We start from the raw sequence: 20484 nt of genomic DNA, 5'->3' as shown, positions 1-20484 counted from the left end.
CGAGTACTGCAAGGGCATTTGAGTACTACACACTAGGATCTATGTATACAACACGCTACCAATGTGCACCTCTACAAGCGTGTCACATGTTAACAATACTCATGATGATGTAGGGTCGTCTACGGCCTGACAGATAACATAACTTTTGAAATTCTGCATATGAGTACTCAATGTAGGATTTTTAGAAATAATTTTATGCTACATTTTTCAGGGAGAAATTCATGCTCTAAAGTATAATGGAAAGGATGTACCCTTGAGTATCAATTAGGGTGGATAATAATGTTTAAAGTGTGTACGTTTCTGATTTTCAGGTTCTGTGGTATATTATGGTATAGATCCCATCTTCCCACCCACTCTGTTACCATTAGGACAAGCCAGTAATGACTTCAATGTGACTATTAAAATCAAAGTATCAGATGATCTTGGAGCTAGTGTGTATACATCTACCTTTGTCAAGGTAAGGCATTCAATGGGCTATTCCATTTAAAGTACACACTGCCCCTGTGGAAGATTTTGGAAATATCTTTCACAGTGGGAGTATGAATTTCAAATGGAATTAACACATTAGCAGATCCATTTGAAACTCGCTCTACCTCAGGGGAAGATTCAGGTGGATTCTTTTTCAGAGGGTGTATGATATTCAAATGGAGCTGCCAAATGTGTTCATCCCATTTGAAATTCATACTCCCCCGTGGTAGATATTTCCAAAATCTTCCACAGGGGTAGTGTGGATATAAAATGGAATAGGCCAATTATGTCCATTGCATGCTATGAGGGACTTTCATTGTAATTCATTTTGTTCTTGATAAAAGATTGGTACTGGTTCTTTCCAAAATTATCCTTTGCTTGCTTAGGCTAAAGAAAAACATTTTTCTTTAATCAACCATGCATATTCATAAAATGTGCTTGTAAAATACTATTCTCATTTAAAAGTTATATTATCCAGTAAAACCATCAAATTCAGAAAATGATTTGCGATAAAACTCTGTATTGCCAGCTTGTATGAAGGTCTGCTTCCCATATTGGATATATACTTAGAGCTTAATTTACTGGTGGAATACTCCAATCAATAGACCAAGTTTGAAAAATGCATCGCGCATTATATTTCATACCTCTGGTTAGGCCAGAGACAAACTTCTCTTTTCTTGGCTTTTTTCTTGAATTTGTTCATTAAAAGGGCATTTCGTGATCCACGGCCTCATCCCCCCACTTTTCTCAAAAAAAGTTGAGATTTTTATACCACTGGAAACCTCTGGCTACATAATGTTTATGTACCAAAATTTATTGCAGATTAATTCGTTTAGCAAAAATGTCGTGAAATTTGAATGTTTTTTTTTTTTAATTTGGTATACCAGAACGAAATTACAACAGTGGTCTATGGAGCAGTGTGATACACATAATCATGCATAACTCGCAAACGCAAAATCGGAATCAACTGAAATGTTAGGAATAAGCTTTTTTCGTGGCTATCTGATGAAAAATGTCATAAAAAGAAGATGCTGGGATCACGAAATGCTCCTTTAATTGTTTGTATTTAAATTCAAATAAATACAGGCTGTATCAATGTGATTGGTGCACATCAGTTTTGACATTTATAAAAAGCCTGCTTCTTCCAAATGCAACATCCTGATACAGTCTGCATTAACGTAATTATTGTTAATTAATTTTGAAGGTGAAACCACCAGCTGTTGAGAATCAAATAGAACCAGTGGAAGATACATTGCTACTCTTAGTACAAGGTGATGACTCTGAGTTATCTCAGCTGATAGCATCAGGCAGTATGCAGTCAGCTACTCAGCTTGTTACTTCAATCACTTCAGTGTTGAATGCGGAGGTTGACAAGACATCAGGAGAGGATGTTACAAAAACTGATAAACAAGAAAAGCGTAAAAAGGTGGGTATAGACAGAGGTAGTAATTTGTAACAATTTCTGAACTATATCATTTTTTTTTTTCGATACTACATGTATATATAACCAGAACAAATAAAACGATTCTCTTATGAGAGGCCTTTTTAGAAGCCTTGAGATTACTCATTATGTTCTCTCTCCAAGATGGCCACCTGCAGGTTGACTATGTTTTGCATAATTATGATTATATGATAGCACTAAATTGCCTATTACACAGTTTTTCAATGGATAAATTGCTAAATTTGCGGGGCATTTTCTTATATTCATAACTATCTTAGTTAAAAGCCAACAATCATTCAAGTTCAAGTTCAATTTTATTAAATACATTAAGGCCTTTCACCCAGTATTACAAAATATTTTGCCTTATAAGACATCACAAATACTTGTTCATTTTGTGTTATTTGTAAAGTATGTTTCTGATGACTATTCATCATCTGCAGGTTAGAGAATTCTTGATTGATGCTCTGACACAAGTGGAAGTGCGAGACATGGAGTCCTTGGAACAGCTATCAGCTGCCACCGCTCAGGTGACACAGCAACAACAAGAGGTCTCCATTGAAGCCCAGGTAAGATTCTATAACACTCAAGGAAACTATACTTTATTTTTTTAGCTCGTAATAGGCAAGACCAATAGCATAGCCAAGGTTGCAAAGATGACTGATCCTGGATGAAAATTGTAACCATATGATTGTCAATCGTAGCCAATGTGAACATTTTTCCTGCTTTTTCAGAATGTTTCTGTTTTGTTATGGAAATCTAGTCTCATGCTTGCAGTCATTACCAAAAAGGAGAACAAAGTAAAAACAAGCAAAAGAAACAAAAACATCAGTAATTAGGTGTTTCTAGAAGATTAGTTTAGACTGTGTCTAGCATGGGTGACATACACAAGAAAGTGGATGTATCTGTCACATAAAGTGAACCAAGTTGACATTTCTTAAAATGCTCACATAGATCATTATATCCTAGACTGTAACTAGCATGTGTGACATAAAAGTGCATGTATCTGTCACATAAAGTGAACCAAATTGACATTTCTTAAAATGCTCACATAGATCATTATATGCTGCATTTGAGAATGCTGTGAAAATGTAGTATAGTAACAGTATAACAATTAGTTTTCTGCTTTACACAAGAATGAGTTTAACTTTAAAATAATGCTCCTTTTAATAAGTACTTTCAAGAATTTGGAAGTCCACTTAGACCCATTTTACTCAAAAATCACAAAATTAAGTTTTCGAATTTTTTTATGGGAAGTCATCTTTACAAGCCCATAACTCAAAAACATGTCTAGTGACTTGTTTGGGTTTTGTGGGAGTGTACAACTATCATGCAAAATACTAAAATGCTTCTCCTGTAAAATGTAGATGTAATCTTGGTCTCAAGCGACGATTTGTCACCATAAAGCGAGCCAAATTGACAAATCTGGAAAATGCCGTTAACATGGATCGTCATATACAGCCATTTGCTTTGTCCGTTATGTTAGCACACATCCTAAGCTTGTTCCAATAATGACAAATTCTGGTGTTGCAAATCACTGAACGAGATTGACAGTAGCAACTAATGTCGATTTTATTTTCCATAGGTGAAAATGACTGATTTGTATCTTAGGATGGGGAAATTCTTGAAGGACCAGTCCAAGTCAGATGTTGGTGGACAAGTTGTTGAAGCATCTGCAAGGTAAGTCATTCAAAAATGGCATATTTAATGATCGTTACCCAGATCATGATAATTTTATGGTATTGGCCATATTTAAAGCAAAACTATAAGATTTAGTCAAAAATTTGGATATTTACTTGAGAATAAATGATAGATTTTGTCTTTTGCCTATCAATATCGTGTCATAATGGATGGGCTGGCCAATATTTTGAGTAGTGGATGCGGCGCAGCCGGTATCCACTACGATAAAAATATTGGCCAGCCCATCCATTATGACACGATGTTGGATAGGCAAAAAACAAAATCCTATCTTTTATTCTCATTCTTATTCAGTTTTAATGTTAATTTTTGCGAGAAAAACTGCCTTTTTTCATACAAAAATAAAGTTACTTTTGTGAGGACACCCCCGTTGTTTTAAATGAACGAAACCATCACGAACATCTAAGCCGCCGAATCGCGTTCTTAGTTCTCGCACGTGTATTGCGCGAACGCATGATTGCGCGATCATTGAGGAGCAACAAGCGTGCCGCCGTTGCGTGGCGACGCGCGCCCTGACTAATATCACTATCAACTATTGTGAGATATTATACACCAGAAAACCAATCAAATTACGTGAATTCTTTACAAGACGCACCCATTGAATAAGAATTACTTGTACATGTAGGCGTAATGCACATTTGATGATTGATAAACAATTCTTAAACAGCTATAACAATCTTGGCAATCTGATTGGCTCATCCTCATATCTGCTGTGCTATATCTCGCAATAGATATGCACGTACTATGTATGATGACAACATGCAAGAATACACGCATCGTGCAGCTCTGATCACATTTGTGTTAGCGCGCATGAATGAGGACTCAGTGGATTCGCCAACTTCATGCACAGAGTGTACTTGGGTAAAATGGTCACAAAAGCAGATGTAATCACATCCAAACATAATTAAGGGTTGACCTGTTTAAGAATGACATAAAAGTTACTGTTTTGAGACTCAGCCGTGTATCTATTGCCTGATATAACATCATAGATACCATTATTTTCATGTGGCACAACTTGGCATTCTGCCTGTTTGTTTTTCCACTTAAACTAACGGTATCTACCGTGTTAAATACACAACTGGGTCTCAACCCGGGATCTCATCTGGGTCTCAAAACAATAATTTTATTCTCTAAACATATCCTGAAACTGCAAGACCTAAGGTGCTGTATATAACAAAATCTGAGATTTTTAAATAAAGCTACGGATCACAAGATTTAATCAGCCAATTAGATTTGCCGATACATGCATTCATAATCTAGTTATCTAATGAATCATTTTGTGAAGGAAAAACATTCAGGAATTTTACAATACTTCTGTAAAGGACCAGTCAAACTAAGAGGCTAGAGAAAAATAAATTCAGGAATTTTACAATACTGCTGTAATCAAACTAGGAGGCTAGAGAAAAATAATAATGAAAAGCTATTAGGTATTGGTATCTTGATATGGTCCTGAACAATAATAATTGTAGGTTAGAATCTCGCAAATGGTGACAGAAAAAGAAATAAGGCCATCTATGAAATTTGTTGCATGAGTATGTAAGGTGTGAGTGAGTGTGGTATTTTATTACTGTTCATAACATAGGTTTCTGGTATCGGGCTTATCCAACATGATGGGGCAGCCTTCACAGAGATGGAACTAATGAAAAAACAAATGAACGATACATCAACAATGATAGACAAGTATGTGAATGAGACAGAGTTACAGGATAGGACTCGTAAGGTAATGATGTGTGTGTGTGTGTCAGAGGGGTGGGGAAGTGTTTGTTCAGATGTATGTTGGTGGGTGGGGGTGTTTCAGATGTATACCACCCCCACCATTGTTTGGATTGTCTCCGAGTAGCTTCCAGATTTCTTAGACATCCTCAATCACACCCCCATATTTTGAAAATTTACTGAAGTTTTTTCTTTTTTCAAAAAAATTGCAGTCAAAATCAATAAAAAACAGCTGTTTTTAATTTCATATAGAGCAGGGTTTTTTTGTTGCCTTTTTTTGTTCAGTGTTTTTTTTTATGAAATGTAATTGAATGAAAATCGAAAAGCAAGTACTTATTGCCCCTGAATCCTGAATCACAAACACAAGTTTTAATTGTTTTTATTCTGTAGGCTCGTAACGTGACCATGTCAGCATTGTCAGCTTTAAAAGATGTCCAATCTGCAGTATTACACAACAAAGTCCCTGGAGAAACAGCAACTGAGTTTGATACAGACTTTCTTACAGTCTTGCTTGCACGGCAAGAGAACTGGCAACTTGATGGGCTTGAGTTGAAATCCAAGGAGGAGGATTTTATGTTCCAGCTGCCGGATAATATGCATGAGCTAATAGGAATTGGATCTGATGGTGTCATTGATACACAGGTATAGGTGATAATTGTATGACTTAAATGAGAAGCATATCGAGTGCAAACATGCATGGTTGTTACACTTGCTGGGAGAAAAGAACGGCATTTGTTTACATTTTGAGAGTGTAAACACGAAAGTGGGGCTCTGATTGGCCAATTACATGTCAAAGAAGCGATTGGGACAGTGCGGTGCTCAGCTTCCGAGATTTTGTCAAGCTTGTTCCCTCAAGTATTTTGTTTCTGTATGGCGATCTCTATGAGGTCAAACTAATTGTGGGGAAATGTTTACACAAAATGTTTCATTTTGCTCCAACAATGTAATACTTTTGCCAGTTCATACCACTTAATCAGTCTGGAAGCGGCTTTTGGGTCAAGTTTATCACAGTGCAAGTTTGCACAAAAATATTAGCAATTTTAGTGTTGAAAAGAAAACGCAAAAAATTGAGTGATGTTTACGATAATGTGTGCGTGAACACACAAGGTCAAAATGGGGTTAGCAGTCGGTTATAAACACAGTAAATTTCAGATTAAGATGATATAAAATCTATATTTCAAAATGCAAAGTAACTTGGCTTTGGCCAGAAACATGACCCCTACAGACATGTCAACTAGTACGGTTTCACCATATTTTGTAAGGAGTTGTGAGGAATAGGAAAGACATTCACAGCGTAAGATGCACAACATGTGATTTGTAGAAAAGGTACAAATTTACGAAGATACGGTTTTGGGGTACAAAATACGCTTTTTTGGTCGAAACTTGATTTCAAAGTTTGCATGTCTGTCCCTATTTTGTATGTAAAGTATGGAAAGCTATTTAGTGGTACAATGTATGAACCTTTAACAGTATTAACTTTGTACCCTTACTTTTTAGATATATCATTTCAAGAACAATCCCTACTTCTGGGCATCGGACAGTGACCAAGTTACCAGCCAGGTCATAGGTCTTCAATTCACACAAGCTGACCAATCAGAGGTTCCTATCAACAACCTGCCGGATACCATTGACTTGTATCTAGTCAATCCTAATGCTTCATCATCACCTATACTACCTACTATTCACCCAGTGACCAATCAGACGCTGTATGCATTCAATTGGACCAACAGCAATGCTAGTGTCCTGATTCAAGTTGACTCTGACTATGGCGATAGCAATGATTTACAACCAGAAATAGAAGTGTGCATACAGTTTGAAAGCCCTCCTAATGCTACCCACAATGTCAGGTGTAAAATGTTACCGCAAGTTAAATCCAGCAACTTCAGCGGTTGGAATGGTTCAGATGTTAGTCCATATTCATGGCTGTTAAACCCTGATGATGTTAGTGATTTTGGAGTATACTACTTCACCGTGAAAAGGTTGCAGAATTTGGAAGACTTGCCTCAACATGTTGTATATGCTTTCGAGGCACAGTGCATTTACTGGGATGATGAGCAGGAAGATTGGAAAGGAGATGGTTGTAGAGTAAGTACTTCATGACTGTTATATGTGATGCAATCAAGCAAAATGAGTCGGATGTCGGGAATATTGATTTTGAGATATAACCAATAATAGTTTTCAATTTCCTTTGTATTTTATTGTTCTGAGCAACACTAAAATGGCCATAACTCTTGAACCATAAGTCTAATTTTGATGGGGGTTTCGGCAAAATAAAGCTCGGAGAATAGTAGTGAGATTCAAAACTGAATTTTAATTTTGATCGACATCAGACTCATTTTGCTTGATCGCATCACATATAGTCTGCCGATATCCCACCGCTGCCACCATGTCACAAAATTTCTCCTCTCTTTTAGTATTGCTTTAGGAATTCACTCACTGTAGATGAAACGGCTATTACACAGTTGCTTTACATTTATGTTCAATATATATAATTTATTCCATAACATGTGAATTCAATATGGAATAAAACATTTAACTTCTTTCTAAGAAGTCCAAATCCCAAATCATCCTAGCCTTTTTTCACATTTTTTGTAATCCAATATTAAATTTGTAATTGCAGCGTTGCGCAAGCCTCTGGGCATAGTGGGCCATTTATAAGTTTGAGCACCTATTGCAATTAATAGTTCAATAATCAGTGGACTCCAAGACATCAGTAATATTCGGCGGACTACATGACAATGACTCTTTTCAAGCTTTCCTCAAACTTGAAAAAAAGCATGCCCTCGGCCAGATTCAGAGAGATTCGTCATTTTCAATGACTAAACAATACTTTTTTGAAGAAAACAAAATATCATTTGGTACACCAAAATTCTAGAGAGAGTGAACAGACATGCACACCCCACCCCACACACCCACTTGTACAGACCGTCAAATGAGGATCTAGGATTTTCCAACCAAAGACTTTCAATCTAAACGGGGACTTCACACACTTGAAACACTGCCCCAGATTGTGGACCAGCTTACAAGTCAACTGAGACCTGACCCCAACAAAAGAAACATGGTTTTATAATTTTATGCTAGGCATTTTTGCATTGTTTACAATGCTTTGGTGGAGGAAAGGAACTGAGGATGCCCACTGTTGATGTGTGTCCACAGTTTTCTGAGTTACACACCTGTGTGTCCTTGTTTGACTGTGTTTACAAAGGCATACACACCCACACCCCTACACACCATTCACCGACAACCGTGGACCCTTATTGTGTGTGTGGTTGTTAACAGTGAAACCGTGGACCCACAGACACAGACATATCATAATCCAAACGTGGACTTCTTTGATATTTCACCGCTAACCGTGGTCCTGGTATTACATCTACCATAGAGGACCCTACCCCATATGCAAAGTTATGCTGTATAGCACCCTCTGCCGCTGTCCTACAACCGTGGACGTCCACGTTTCGCAGTTTATGGTTTTTCACTACATAAGTGTGGTTTGTAGGTGAAAACAAGCGCACATGGTCTCACTCTTCCCATTATATCTTGAACTTTCTTTTCCTTAATAATAATAACCATTATGCTCATAATCCCATTAAAGACCAAGTCACTAACTTTACCAGCAGATGGGTATTTCAGAATTATTCCAAAAATTATGTGTTTTTTTGCACACAGGTTGGAGCATACACCAGTTTAACCCACACTCACTGCCAGTGCAATCATCTCACCTTCTTTGCACTTAGTTTATTTGTCCTGCCCAACGCAGCCAACCTTGTCAAGGACGCCATTTTGTTTCTGTCATTTTTGGATAATCCGTCACCGTGGTAGCTGTGTGTGCTGTGTTTGTCCTCTATGCAGTAGTGGCTATCTGGGCTAGAAGGAAAGACAAAATTGAGGAACAGAGGGTAAGTGGTAAAAAGTGTGTTTGTGTCCAGAGAAGCCTGGGCAGACTAATTTGAACCACATACAGTGTCCCTGATTGGTTAATTTCATGATATTATCATCTGAGTAACCAATTAAAATCAGGTTTTTAAATCTCTGAACAATTTTAAGCTGAATCTCCTTCAGCTGTATTGGCTATTCTTACCATACACTGATTGGCTTATTGTGGCCTCTTTGTAACATTTAAAGTACAAAAGAAATGGAAATTTTAATAGTGTCAAATGTTTGACATCAACGATTGTCATAAATGAAAACTGCTCGTCTAATCAAGCTCAAGCCCATTGTAGACCTCAACAACCTGTATTAAACATCATTGGAACCAAATCATTTTTCTTCATTGCATTTTTATTTAGTTGTCTCAGGCAGGGAGGGAGAACAGTCAAATTTACTTGGAATGGTTGAAAATAAATATGTGACCTGCTCCCACGAAATAAGCATAAAGTCGCAAGTTGTGAGTTTCGAGACGTTACAATTGTTGAGTTGCTGTTCTTTATTTGAAGATACCTGTATAGTCATTTGTGAATGGGGACATTATGGGGGCTATATTCAATTTTGTCCCCATTCACAAAAGACATCACTGCCAATACAGGTGTTTTCAAGCAAAGAACATCAACTCAACAGTTGGAACGTCTCAAACTCCCAACTTGGGACTTTACGCTTATTTCGTGGGAGCAGATCACCTTGCATTTATTAGTTCAAGAGTGAATAGCAAGATACATCACTCAAGTTTCACATTTTTATATTATGTTTGCTTAAACAGGCTAAGGTCGTTTACCTCAAAGACAACGACCCCAGAGCGCACTATCGCTACCACATCACCATTTTCACAGGAATGCGGAAAAATGCCGGAACAACAGCAATTGTCACCATCACATTACATGGGAATTTTGGTAGTAGTATACCGCATGTTCTTACAGCCAAAGATCAGAAGATTCTACAACGAAATAGCATTGATTCCTTCATACTAACCACACACCAATCACTTGGAATTTTGACAGATGTTAGAGTTTGGCACGATAACTCAGGGTCATCACCAGAATGGTATGTATCAAACAGGGTCGCATTTAAGGAGTCTGCTTGGCGTCCAGGGACTCCTTATTTTTTAATTTTGGCCATTTTGGACTCCTTAAATCACAAGTTGAAAGTGACCAAAGGGTCCTATAAAAACTGTATGGACTCCTTAATTTTACGATGCACGGAGGCGTAAATCAGTATAAGAATAGAATTTTGGACAGATGGACTCCTTAAATTCTCATTGGACCCTTTAAATGTTGGTTTTGCAGGTACCAAAGGGTCCAGAAAAATTAAATTGGACCCCTTGATTTTTTGTGCTCACGCTACCCCTGGTATCAAAGCGTGTATGTGATCCAACGAGAGTAAATCAGATTGATTGTCTGCAAAGTAAAGACAAAAATTGAGATTTTATTATCATCTTATTCTACATGAATCAAGGAATATTTTAACACCACCACCAACAACAGAGTTATACTGTGTCCCATTCTTTCTTTATGAGCAATTAAAATTTCTCATCTTGATCAAAAATCCGCATTTCCCGCCAAATCGTTGGCCATATCACATACTGATGTATTCGACATTTTAAAAATTTTGAGAAAATTGGAATATTAGTTTCTGTTCTAGTATATATATTCACCAAAAACCATGCCTCAAAGTTGCTTAATTAGTAAGATATTAATTAATTTAATATGTTGTATTTGCAAAACCTTGTGTGTATCACATAATGACGCATTTGCCGATCATCTATACTGTGCAAGCCCAGTATGGTGTATCTGCAATTGAAAGAACTTGCTGTTTCACACAGATGTAGTTGTGTTACTTTGTCATTGCACGGTGAAATTGCTGTTTGGTCCTTTTCACATAGTGACATATTTGCGCAATTGTTTCACGAAGTGACGTATTTGTACAATGCAGTTTATTCAATTGATTTGTTGTAGAATAAGTTATGCTCTGATAGTAATAGGTGAATTACATTGACAATATGGTATAGTTGCATTTCTTTTAACCAGGCTTTAATCGACAGTAATGTTTTAATCAAGAGTATGCATTAAATGAAAATGTCTAAATTTTCATTATTTAATTTTTTCGGAATGCGTATTTAACACATACGTCACTATTTGATACGGCTGACGAAATCTGTTTCTTAAAAAAATGCAGAAAGCAAAATTTTCTTCCAATGTCAAAAAACACATTTGGAGTCAAAATATGTGATTTTCACCACAATTAAAGCAATTGTGTATTATTTGTTTTCTCTATTCCTCAGGTACATAAGTCGCATCTTGGTGCACGATCTTGAGAACGATCGGTGGTGGTACTTCTTGTGCCGTAGTTGGCTGGCAGTTGACAGCGGAGGAAGCAAAATTGACAAAACATTCCCAGCAGCTACACCTGAAGATCTCAACGAATTCAAGAACCTTGTCTTGTCTAAATCAGTACGCGACATCAAAGACAACCACATCTGGTTTTCGGTGTTCCTCAAGCCTCCGCAGAGCTACTTCACGCGACTGCAGAGGGCGTCTTGTTGCTTGCAGCTACTCCTAACCAGCATGACCATGAATATCATCTTTTATGATGCCCCTCTGGATCCAAATCTGCAAAGTCTGGAATTTGGATCAATTCAGATTCCCCTTTCAACTATACTAGTAGGGGTTCAAGCAAGTCTGATGTCGATACCAGCTAGTGTGATAATTGATACTATCTTCAGGAATTCAAAGCCAAGGTTTGTAGCAGTACCAGATCCACTTCAAGCGCATTCAAGCGTATCTTTGGCAGCGATACGTTTCGCGATGGGAGATCGATTTAGAAGAATAACGCAACGATTTTCTCAGCAATTTCATTTTGGAAGAAGGGAGTCCAACTCATCAGAGCAAGATATAGTGCTTGATCAAGTACGCAGATGTAATTGTCATACATCAGATACGACACTATCTGTGTATTCAAGTTCTTCAACTGTGTTTGAATGGTTTAGAGATGAGCTTAAAAGTAGCAGCCAGCTGCAGTCTGATATAGATCCATCAATGCCAAGTTCAAATATATTGAATGGTAAAATACTTGACGACACCAATCTAGATGCTCAGACACAGAGTATGGAGTACCATGAAGAAGCTGTATCGAAAGTAAAAAATGAAGTTAAATTTGACAGTAATACCAAAGAAAGTATGGCTTCAGCATCAGTTGCAATTGAAATTCCTTCAGATTCGAATCCTAGTACAAGTTCTACTAATGCAAAGCTGCAGAAAATAGAAGATGGGGTAAACTGGTATAAACTGGAACTGAAAGAGTCTTTGCCCTCTGACATCAAAACTACGAATGTCAATGTTGACAACGCAGAACAATTTTACTCTGCTAGTAATAGCACTATCTGTGAGGATATTAGTCATACCACCATTCATAGTGACAATATCAACTCATCAGACAATTTTGATGGAGCAGACTACGGTAACGTGAAAAGCAACGCATACGAAGACTACCTGGTGACAAAAATTAACGAATGTCGACAAAATCTCTGCGATAAACCCTCTGAGGAGTTCTCAACTGAAAATGGTAAAGTGAAAGCCATACGAAAACTAGACTTGTTGATGAAACTACAGGGCTGGGAGGAAGAGTCGATTCAAGATGAAGAGGAAGAAGAGTCATATTCTGGCCAGGGATTCCTGCCGTGGTGGTGTATCTATATCGCGTGGACTCTGACATTGATCAGTTGGACTGTGTGCGCATATTTCATCCTGCAGTATGGGTTACGATTCGGATTGGATGCTTCCATTAACTGGTTGGTGTCCATGATGGTGTCCATTATTCAGAGTGTGGTCATAGTGCAGCCTATCAAAGTCGTTGTCTTGGCAGCCGTATTTGCAATATTTTTGAAGACTCATCAGCTGGATGATGTTGGGGCACAATTCTTCAGAAATTGGAAACCCCCAAAAAGTGAGTATTGCACAAATATAGATAAGGGAGCGACCACTAGTTACGCCAGGGGAACTGAAGATTTTAGGGGTCGAAATTTTTGATTGACTTGAGGAGGGACATGAAACATTGAAGGAATGGATGATTCAAGGGGGGATGTGAAATTTTTCCTTCAATATAAGGGGGATGCGAAATTTTTGTACGAAAATATATGAAAATCCTCCGTTTTCCTTGGCGTAAATAGTGATTGCTCTCTAAAGTACAGACATTGGGCTATTCCATTTAAAATCCGCACTACCCCTGTGGAAGATTTGGATAAAGTCTTCCACATAGGGAGTATGAGTTTCAAATTGAATATGCAACTGGGTAAATTCTATTTGAAATACCCACTCCAGTTATGGAAGATGTAGGTGAGGCCATAATATAGGGGGAGTATGAGTTTCAAAATGATTAACCCTGACCAATTACATTTGAAAAACATACTCCCCTGTGGAAGATATTTCCAAAATCTTCCACAGGGGTAGTGTATCAACTGCAAATAGCCCATTATGCTGAATTTTCTTCAGATTATAATTTGTGAATAAAATGAGACTCATAACATTGTGTATTGGTATAGAATGGCATACACACAGTCAGGCGCAGCACTTAAATGCTAGTTGTGCATTGCGTAATGTGTGACTGATGCACGCTTATGTGAATCTACGTGAGCGTAAGTTGGGACTTTATTGAAGCATGCAGTAACAAAAACCAAATAATTTTTGCCAATTATAAGCCAAACAAACTTTACAATGCAACCAATAATTCTACTTGTACTTTTTGTAGGCAATAACGCTATACACTATTGAGTTTTTTGTGTTTATTTTTTTGGAGAAAATTAAACCTGAATGTGCTTCATGTTTTTGCTGCATTTTTAGTGCACCTTTTTGAAGAGTTTGCAGAGTCCATTTTTTTTACCAAAAAGGTCTGAATTGGGTTGATCATGTACTGCTACAAAGCAAATTTGATTTTACATATCTATGCAGTGGGAGTTTTCCTTGGCATAAACAGATTTTCTTTGGCTTAATACATACCCAATAATTTAATATTTCAAGTTTGTAAAATTCACTTGCTGCTAAATGTACTTGTCAAAGTGGCAATGTGTAACAGACAGCTTGATAATGGGCTATTCCAGTTCATCCTGGACCGTAATCTCCCACAGGGGGTGTAGATTTCAATGGAGTCATCCATTCAGGTAACCCCTTTGAAATTCACACTCCCTATGTGGGAGATTAAGGCCATGTCTTCCAAAGGGGTTGTATGGATTTCAAATGGAATAGCCCAATAGCAGATAATCTGAAATGTTTGGAAGTCATGTAACACCTTTGAACAGGCTTGTCAACCTTTGTCAGTCCAAGTCCCAGGTTCAAATCCTGGTCATGTTGTTTTATGATCAAACTGCACATAAGATGTTTACATTGTATTTCATATTGAGAGCATAGTGGTTAAACAGGCAGCCCCGCTTGGCCAGTTCACCACAGAAGAACTGACTTACACCTGCTACTTTGATGACGGACAGAACAGAATTTACATGGATAAATTTTTAACCTTGACTAATTCCCTAAGGAGCTTGAACCAAAAGTGGGGCTTCCACTTTAAGTGATCAGATCCGTAATCATAGGGTCGCTGGTTCAAGTCATATCATGGCCAAGCTGTTTGCGTCACTGCACCCAGGTGTAAATGGGTACCTGCTTATGCTGGGAAGGTACATTGTAAACAGATTTGTGAGAGGAGTAGCATACCCCACAGCAATAATAATACAGAGGAGTCTGGCCCCATGTAGTTTCCAAAGAGAGATGAGCTCTCCATCCTGTAATCACAGATATGAATCTTAACATTACTTGCCTTGCCTTGTATTTCATCATGTCGTCAAACATCTTTTTTTCAGTTACAACAAGTTCAGAAGATAAACCAGAGACAACAGAAACCATCCAGCGATTCAATTATGTGCGAGCAATCTACACCCTCTTCTATAAGCCACCACCAGCTTCTTCTGTTGTCAAAGCCCAAGAAAAGCGCCGTATAGCTGCTAAAGTACAGTCAATGTTCCGTGCTTTCATCGGCCAGGTCATTTTTGTGTTCTTTGTGTTGGAGATAGCATATACACAACAGAATTCAGACAGCTTTTACCTTGGCCAATCCATGAGAGACAAATATGATGGTGCAAACGAGGTAAGTTGCTTGATTAATCCTAACCACCCTAAACCCTTCAAACCGTACAGGCTGAGTGCTAGTCTTGATTCAAGCCCATATCCACCGCTGAGATGCCGTTGAATATTCATGACTTTAGCCATTCAATTATGTACCAAGATCTTGTTTGTCATTTATTGTTTGAAACATAAACACTCACGCACATGGTGCATGCACGTATACCTAATGTGCAGCATAGCTGTTTTGTATTGGAAAAACAACCGCAAGAATGACAGCAAATGGGCGGTCTAATCATCGTACAACCACCAGTGCATTGGGTCATTTACATACAAACATTAATTGTACAAGATGGTAAAATCATGAAGTTAAAACTGACAGTGCCAATAGCTGTGCTCACTTATGGTGCGAAATATAAATGATCAGTGCAGAAATTTAGTTGATTTTATTGGCTGTGTGTAGCGGCCGGGGCCTGAGGAAATAGTATAGTATAGTAGGCCATAGTATATTGAGACTGACTTGAACAAGACTAGCTGAGTGCCTCCCTTTAAACAGGTCAGGGGGCAAGCAACACATATGGAACCTTCGACCAAACCCCTCTTGGTGTGTTGGGGTTAAGGCCCAGAAAGTGAAGGCCAAAAGAATATATTTTCCCAAAAATATATGGCTTTGAGATGCATCTTCTTTTTTTTCAAATACATATATTGAATAGACACATGACCTGTTAGTACTCTCTAGACATTCGCTTTTCGTATCTTTGTGCTTGTTGAGAAAATTAACGTTGTGAAGATAGGACATCCGGGCCCTACTCTTCCATTTTTGCCTGAGTAACGGTACATGAACAGTGCCTTTTGTGCCTATGTAAATTAATCATTGTGTAAAGCTGAGTTTATACTATAACTTTTAAAGTTAAGGTAATTTTAATATTTAATCTTTTGAGTAAAAACCAAAAAAATAAATCAAAAAAAGGCATTTTCAACCAAAATATCTCAACTTGCGTTACAAAAATTTCACCTGGCCAAATATCCATCACTCGGCCAAATATCCAGAATTATTCAGTATATAACAAACTTGAGTCAGTTCTTGTCAATAATATGTTAAAACAAATGTATTGGGTTCAAAGAAAACTAATGCGGGCACATGGGATAGAAATTACACCCCTTATATCAAGCCGTGGGATCACCTGTATAGAACCCATACGATTCCTCTTGTTCCTCTTGTGTGTCAGCTTTATTTGTCTCAATATTTGAATTCAAACACCACTAGGTCATGCTTAGACTTATTCCACCAGCCGTCTACACTGCGCATGTACTGTATTATGCTTCGTAGCGACGACTGATTATCTTACAGTTCAAATTGTGGCGGACGCATGCTTGCGACTTTGGATAATGCGTCTTAGCGCGACTGACTAGCATCGCCCGTGTACCGCGCTGTGTGTACTGCGTCGTTGTGACAAGATCATGCTCTGAAGTTCTAAAAACAACAAATTCGGTGTTGGACACAACTGCACAGTCTCAGTGAAAGTTTGCAACCTGCTTAATATTCATGTGCAACCAGAATCTGGTTGCAAAAGTCCGCCACTTTTTTTCCACATAGTTTTCTCAGTCGTCAATCCAGAAGGTTGACAAATGAGGGCAGCAGTCTAGGTCATGCTCCCCTCCAATCTGCCTTAATGTTCTACAATGATTAGTATATACCAAAATAATTTGCTAAATACTTTGTTTTCTACAGGTATTAACAGTGAGTGATCTCTATGACTGGATGTCAGATTTCATCCCAGAGACCTACATGGATGATCCGCTGCAGTTGACAGATAACAATATGTTGGTTGGTAGCGTCCGCTTACGGCAGATAAGGGTCAAACCAGGTAATTAAAAATACCAAGCCAATTCAGCATTCAATTCACAATGCATGTGGTACAGTTTTGGTAAGCTAAATTGTAATCTATTGGGAAAATTGCTTTAATTTGGTTGATTCGCTATATGATGCACCTCCAGTGGCTGCTAGGGAGAGGCAATGCATCATGGGGAAAAGTCAACATCCTAAGCCCACATGATACAAATACAACAAGGGAACATACGGTATGTCATTATGTGTTTAAACGTCAATATGATGGTGAAACACACAAATGCACACTATAACAGCAATTTGCAATTCTCGCTATTCGCAATAAGGGCGCCGCCAGCGGTTTTCGATGTAATCGTGATGTATCATGATGTATCATGGGAAAGGTCGACATCAAGTCCAGCATAATCGAATATTACCATGCTATTACATAGGAACACGTGACAATATTTTTAGTTTGTCAATATAACGGTATTACACGCAAATCGATAGAGTAAAAATTAATTGTACACATTTCAAATCACATTATTAAGTATTATTGAGTATCGATTCGCGTGTAACACCTTTATTTTGACAAACTAAAAAAATATTGTCACATGTTCCTATGTAATAGCATGGTAATATTCGTATTGCGCGGACTTGGATGTCGACCTTTTCATGATACATCATGATACATCACGATTGCATCGCAAACCGCTGGCGGCGCCCTTATTGCGAATAGCGAGAATTATCCATGTAATAGATCGAAAGAAGGTCTGTAATTTAGTTTGTAATAAACATTGTTGAATAACATTTAATTCTGTTCACACAGTTTTATTCATTATGATCATGTGATGGGAATCTTCACTTACATCGTCAGGGAACATAATTCCTTCTGGTTGAGGCATAGTAACCCTATTTGTGACCAGGGTTGCCAAAAGATTTCAGCCCTAATCGCGGGTCAAATAATCGAAAAGTCGCCCAATTTTTCACTTTACCATTGGTTTCTATGGAGCAGGAAACTAGCGGAAGTCGCGGAACCAATGCTGAAAAGTCGCCCAATTTTTTTCTTAACCATTGGTTTCTATGGAATCGGAAATTGTCAAAAGTCGTGGGAAAAATCTTCAAACGTCGCCCAATTGGGCTACCAAATCGCGGGTTTGGCAACCCTGTTTGTGACCATCCACCACAAATGAGCCCAGAAGTTGGAAAATGTGAATTTGAGCTATAGCGCAAAATATCCAAAAATGTCGTCTTTTGAGAAAAATTAGATTTTCACAGATTTGAAATATTTCATACTTCTCTTACACAGCTGCAAAGTTACACGGTTATACAAAAGTTTAAAATAATTAAAAATTGACATTTTATGGAGCTGGTTTCAACAGAAATAATAGAATTTTGATAGCTTTGAGTGCAGTTTTCTCAGTGTTGTGCTCTGTTGTAAGGCAAATTTCAGGATATGATCTTCCCAAATCTGTAAAAATTTGATAATGGGCCGACTTCTGGGCTCATTTGTGGTGGACTGTCACATTTATGAATTTATCAGCTTGATTAGCAAAAACTAATAGTGCACATCTGTATACATTTGTAAGAAACTGATTTTTTTTACCCAATTCATTTGTCCTTACAGATCTGTGCAAAGTATCTTCATCCTTCGAAGACTCATTCTCGTCATGCAAGAGCCCTCTCAAGACCAATAGTATCGACAGGGGATCATACGGTCCAGCATGGAGGTACAGGTCAACCAAGAAACACAGGAATGACCCTTGGAATTATCAGAACAAGTTTCCAGGTAGCTACTATCATATTGCATCAATGGGATACGATACTGGCGGGTTTAGTGCTTACCTTGGCACAAACAGCCAGAAAGCCGCAAAAGTTTTGTCTGATTTGAAGGAGAACGACTGGATTAATGAGAACACATGGGCTGTGTTTATCGAGTGGACGATTTACAATGCAAATGTGAACTTGTTCAGCGTGAATACAGTGTTATTTGAGGTGGATATGATCGGCAGCCTTCAGGTATCATCCGAGTTTTCAATAGTGAGACTTCACAGGTATACGTCACAATTCGATATCTTCGTTAGAGTACTGGAAGGCGTTTACTTCATCATCGTCATGGTGATGATATATACAGAATACTGTAAATGGAAGAATTTAGGATCAGACTACTTTGATTTTTGGAATTGTTTGAACTTGGCGATAATCGCAAGTTCAATCTGCGCCATCGCATTTTACGTACTTCGTCATGGTCTCGGACTACAAGCGATGAAGCGGCACAGAGAAGATCAGAATCAGTTTGTGAGCTTTAGTCGCGTCGCTTTTATCAACCAACTCGTGATTCAGTTCATTTCTTTGATTGTATTCAGTGCCACTTTGAAGTGTGCCAAAGTTCTGCATTATAACACTAGTATTCGAATGCTTCAACATGCTTTGAAAAACTTCTCCAGAGAATTTGTAAGCTTCACCTTCGGTGTAGTGGTCGCACTTGTATGCTTTGCAGCGTACGCACGTCTTGAATTTGGCAAAGCATTATATGATTTCAAAACCTTTTTAGCATCTTTAAATATGCTCTTCATAGCTATAACAGGAGGACTTGATAACTTGGAAGGTGTGGTAGAAGAATTCCCTATTCGAGCATTTTGCTTCTTTATAGCATTCTGCTTCTTTGCTATTTTTGTCTTGTTTCAACTTTATGTATCTTTTATTTTGGCAACTTTAAGAGATGCTAGGGAACATCCCAAAGAGTGTGAGGACCATGATGTGATTGCAGCTATTGTTAACTGGATTATAGATCGCTTTTCTGTTGATCAGGAGTGAAATACTATCAAAATAAAATAGAAAATTTGTTTGTTATAGAATTTAATTAATGAGTTGAACAGTTTCATTCTTATTTGTGATTTCTTGTAACATCATTACAGACCTCATGACTATTCAAATACACCTCTTGAATATTCATTAAGGATGTCATGAATATTCATATCCATCTCTTGAATTTTCATTAGGACATCATACACATTCATTATTAAGTATAGGATAATGGCCAAGGATTAGAACGTTAGTGGATAAGAATGGCTGAGTCGATACACTGAGCAAAATAGTTTTTGTTTGAAGGAAATCGGACATACGGTTGTCAAGATATGCATGTTTTTAATTTCTTTGTATTCTATTGTTTTTGCCAATATATTGATGAAGTTAATGAGGAAAATTGGCAAAATGTGCTCATGAATATTCATGTTTGCCAATATTATACCAATATCTTATGAATAAACCTTCATACTACTTTTATTTTATATGATTTTGACATG

The 20484-nt window shown here is 37.8% G+C and overlaps 3 protein-coding genes across 3 annotated transcripts in view; all 3 read left to right on the top strand.

The window, feature by feature from the left end:
* Positions 1–1569, top strand: part of LOC140170946 (polycystin-1-like) — a 32278-nt gene extending 30709 nt beyond the window's left edge. The window contains exons 10-11 of the mRNA XM_072194141.1: positions 312–457; positions 1555–1569. Of these exons, the coding sequence (XP_072050242.1) occupies positions 312–457; positions 1555–1569 (161 nt within the window). The remainder of the gene's footprint in view (positions 1–311; positions 458–1554) is intronic.
* Positions 1570–1648: 79 nt separating this feature from the next.
* On the top strand, positions 1649–20042 carry LOC140170945 (polycystin-1-like protein 2). The gene is made up of 9 exons (XM_072194140.1): positions 1649–1894; positions 2350–2475; positions 3492–3586; positions 4336–4465; positions 10011–10291; positions 11529–13189; positions 15093–15376; positions 17084–17219; positions 18807–20042. The coding sequence occupies exons 1-9, from the start codon at positions 1781–1783 to the stop codon at positions 19994–19996; spliced, it is 4017 nt and encodes a 1338-aa protein (XP_072050241.1). The 5' UTR covers positions 1649–1780; the 3' UTR covers positions 19997–20042.
* On the top strand, positions 5220–10148 carry LOC140171618 (polycystin-1-like protein 2). Its single transcript, XM_072194905.1, has 5 exons — positions 5220–5324; positions 5708–5959; positions 6815–7402; positions 8984–9213; positions 10011–10148. The coding sequence occupies exons 1-4, from the start codon at positions 5235–5237 to the stop codon at positions 9134–9136; spliced, it is 1083 nt and encodes a 360-aa protein (XP_072051006.1). The 5' UTR covers positions 5220–5234; the 3' UTR covers positions 9137–9213; positions 10011–10148.
* Positions 20043–20484: the final 442 nt, after the last annotated feature.

The sequence above is a fragment of the Amphiura filiformis genome, chromosome 15, assembly GCF_039555335.1.
Source record: "Amphiura filiformis chromosome 15, Afil_fr2py, whole genome shotgun sequence".
In the NCBI taxonomy this organism is placed as follows: domain Eukaryota; kingdom Metazoa; phylum Echinodermata; class Ophiuroidea; order Amphilepidida; family Amphiuridae; genus Amphiura; species Amphiura filiformis.
Note: the sequence above shows the minus strand (reverse complement) of the source record. Positions and strands in the feature narration are given on the sequence as shown.

Bases quoted from the DNA above. Each gene is read 5' to 3' on its own strand.
- LOC140170945 (XM_072194140.1), top strand. From the start codon at position 1,781: ATGCAGTCAGCTACTCAGCTTGTTACTTCAATCACTTCAGTGTTGAAT. The intron at 10,292-11,528 runs GTATGTATCAAA...TCTATTCCTCAG, and splicing joins TCAGGGTCATCACCAGAATG to GTACATAAGTCGCATCTTGG. The intron at 15,377-17,083 runs GTAAGTTGCTTG...TGTTTTCTACAG, and splicing joins AATATGATGGTGCAAACGAG to GTATTAACAGTGAGTGATCT.
- LOC140171618 (XM_072194905.1), top strand. From the start codon at position 5,235: ATGGAACTAATGAAAAAACAAATGAACGATACATCAACAATGATAGAC. The intron at 5,960-6,814 runs GTATAGGTGATA...CTTACTTTTTAG, and splicing joins ATGGTGTCATTGATACACAG to ATATATCATTTCAAGAACAA. The intron at 7,403-8,983 runs GTAAGTACTTCA...TTTTGCACACAG, and splicing joins GGAAAGGAGATGGTTGTAGA to GTTGGAGCATACACCAGTTT.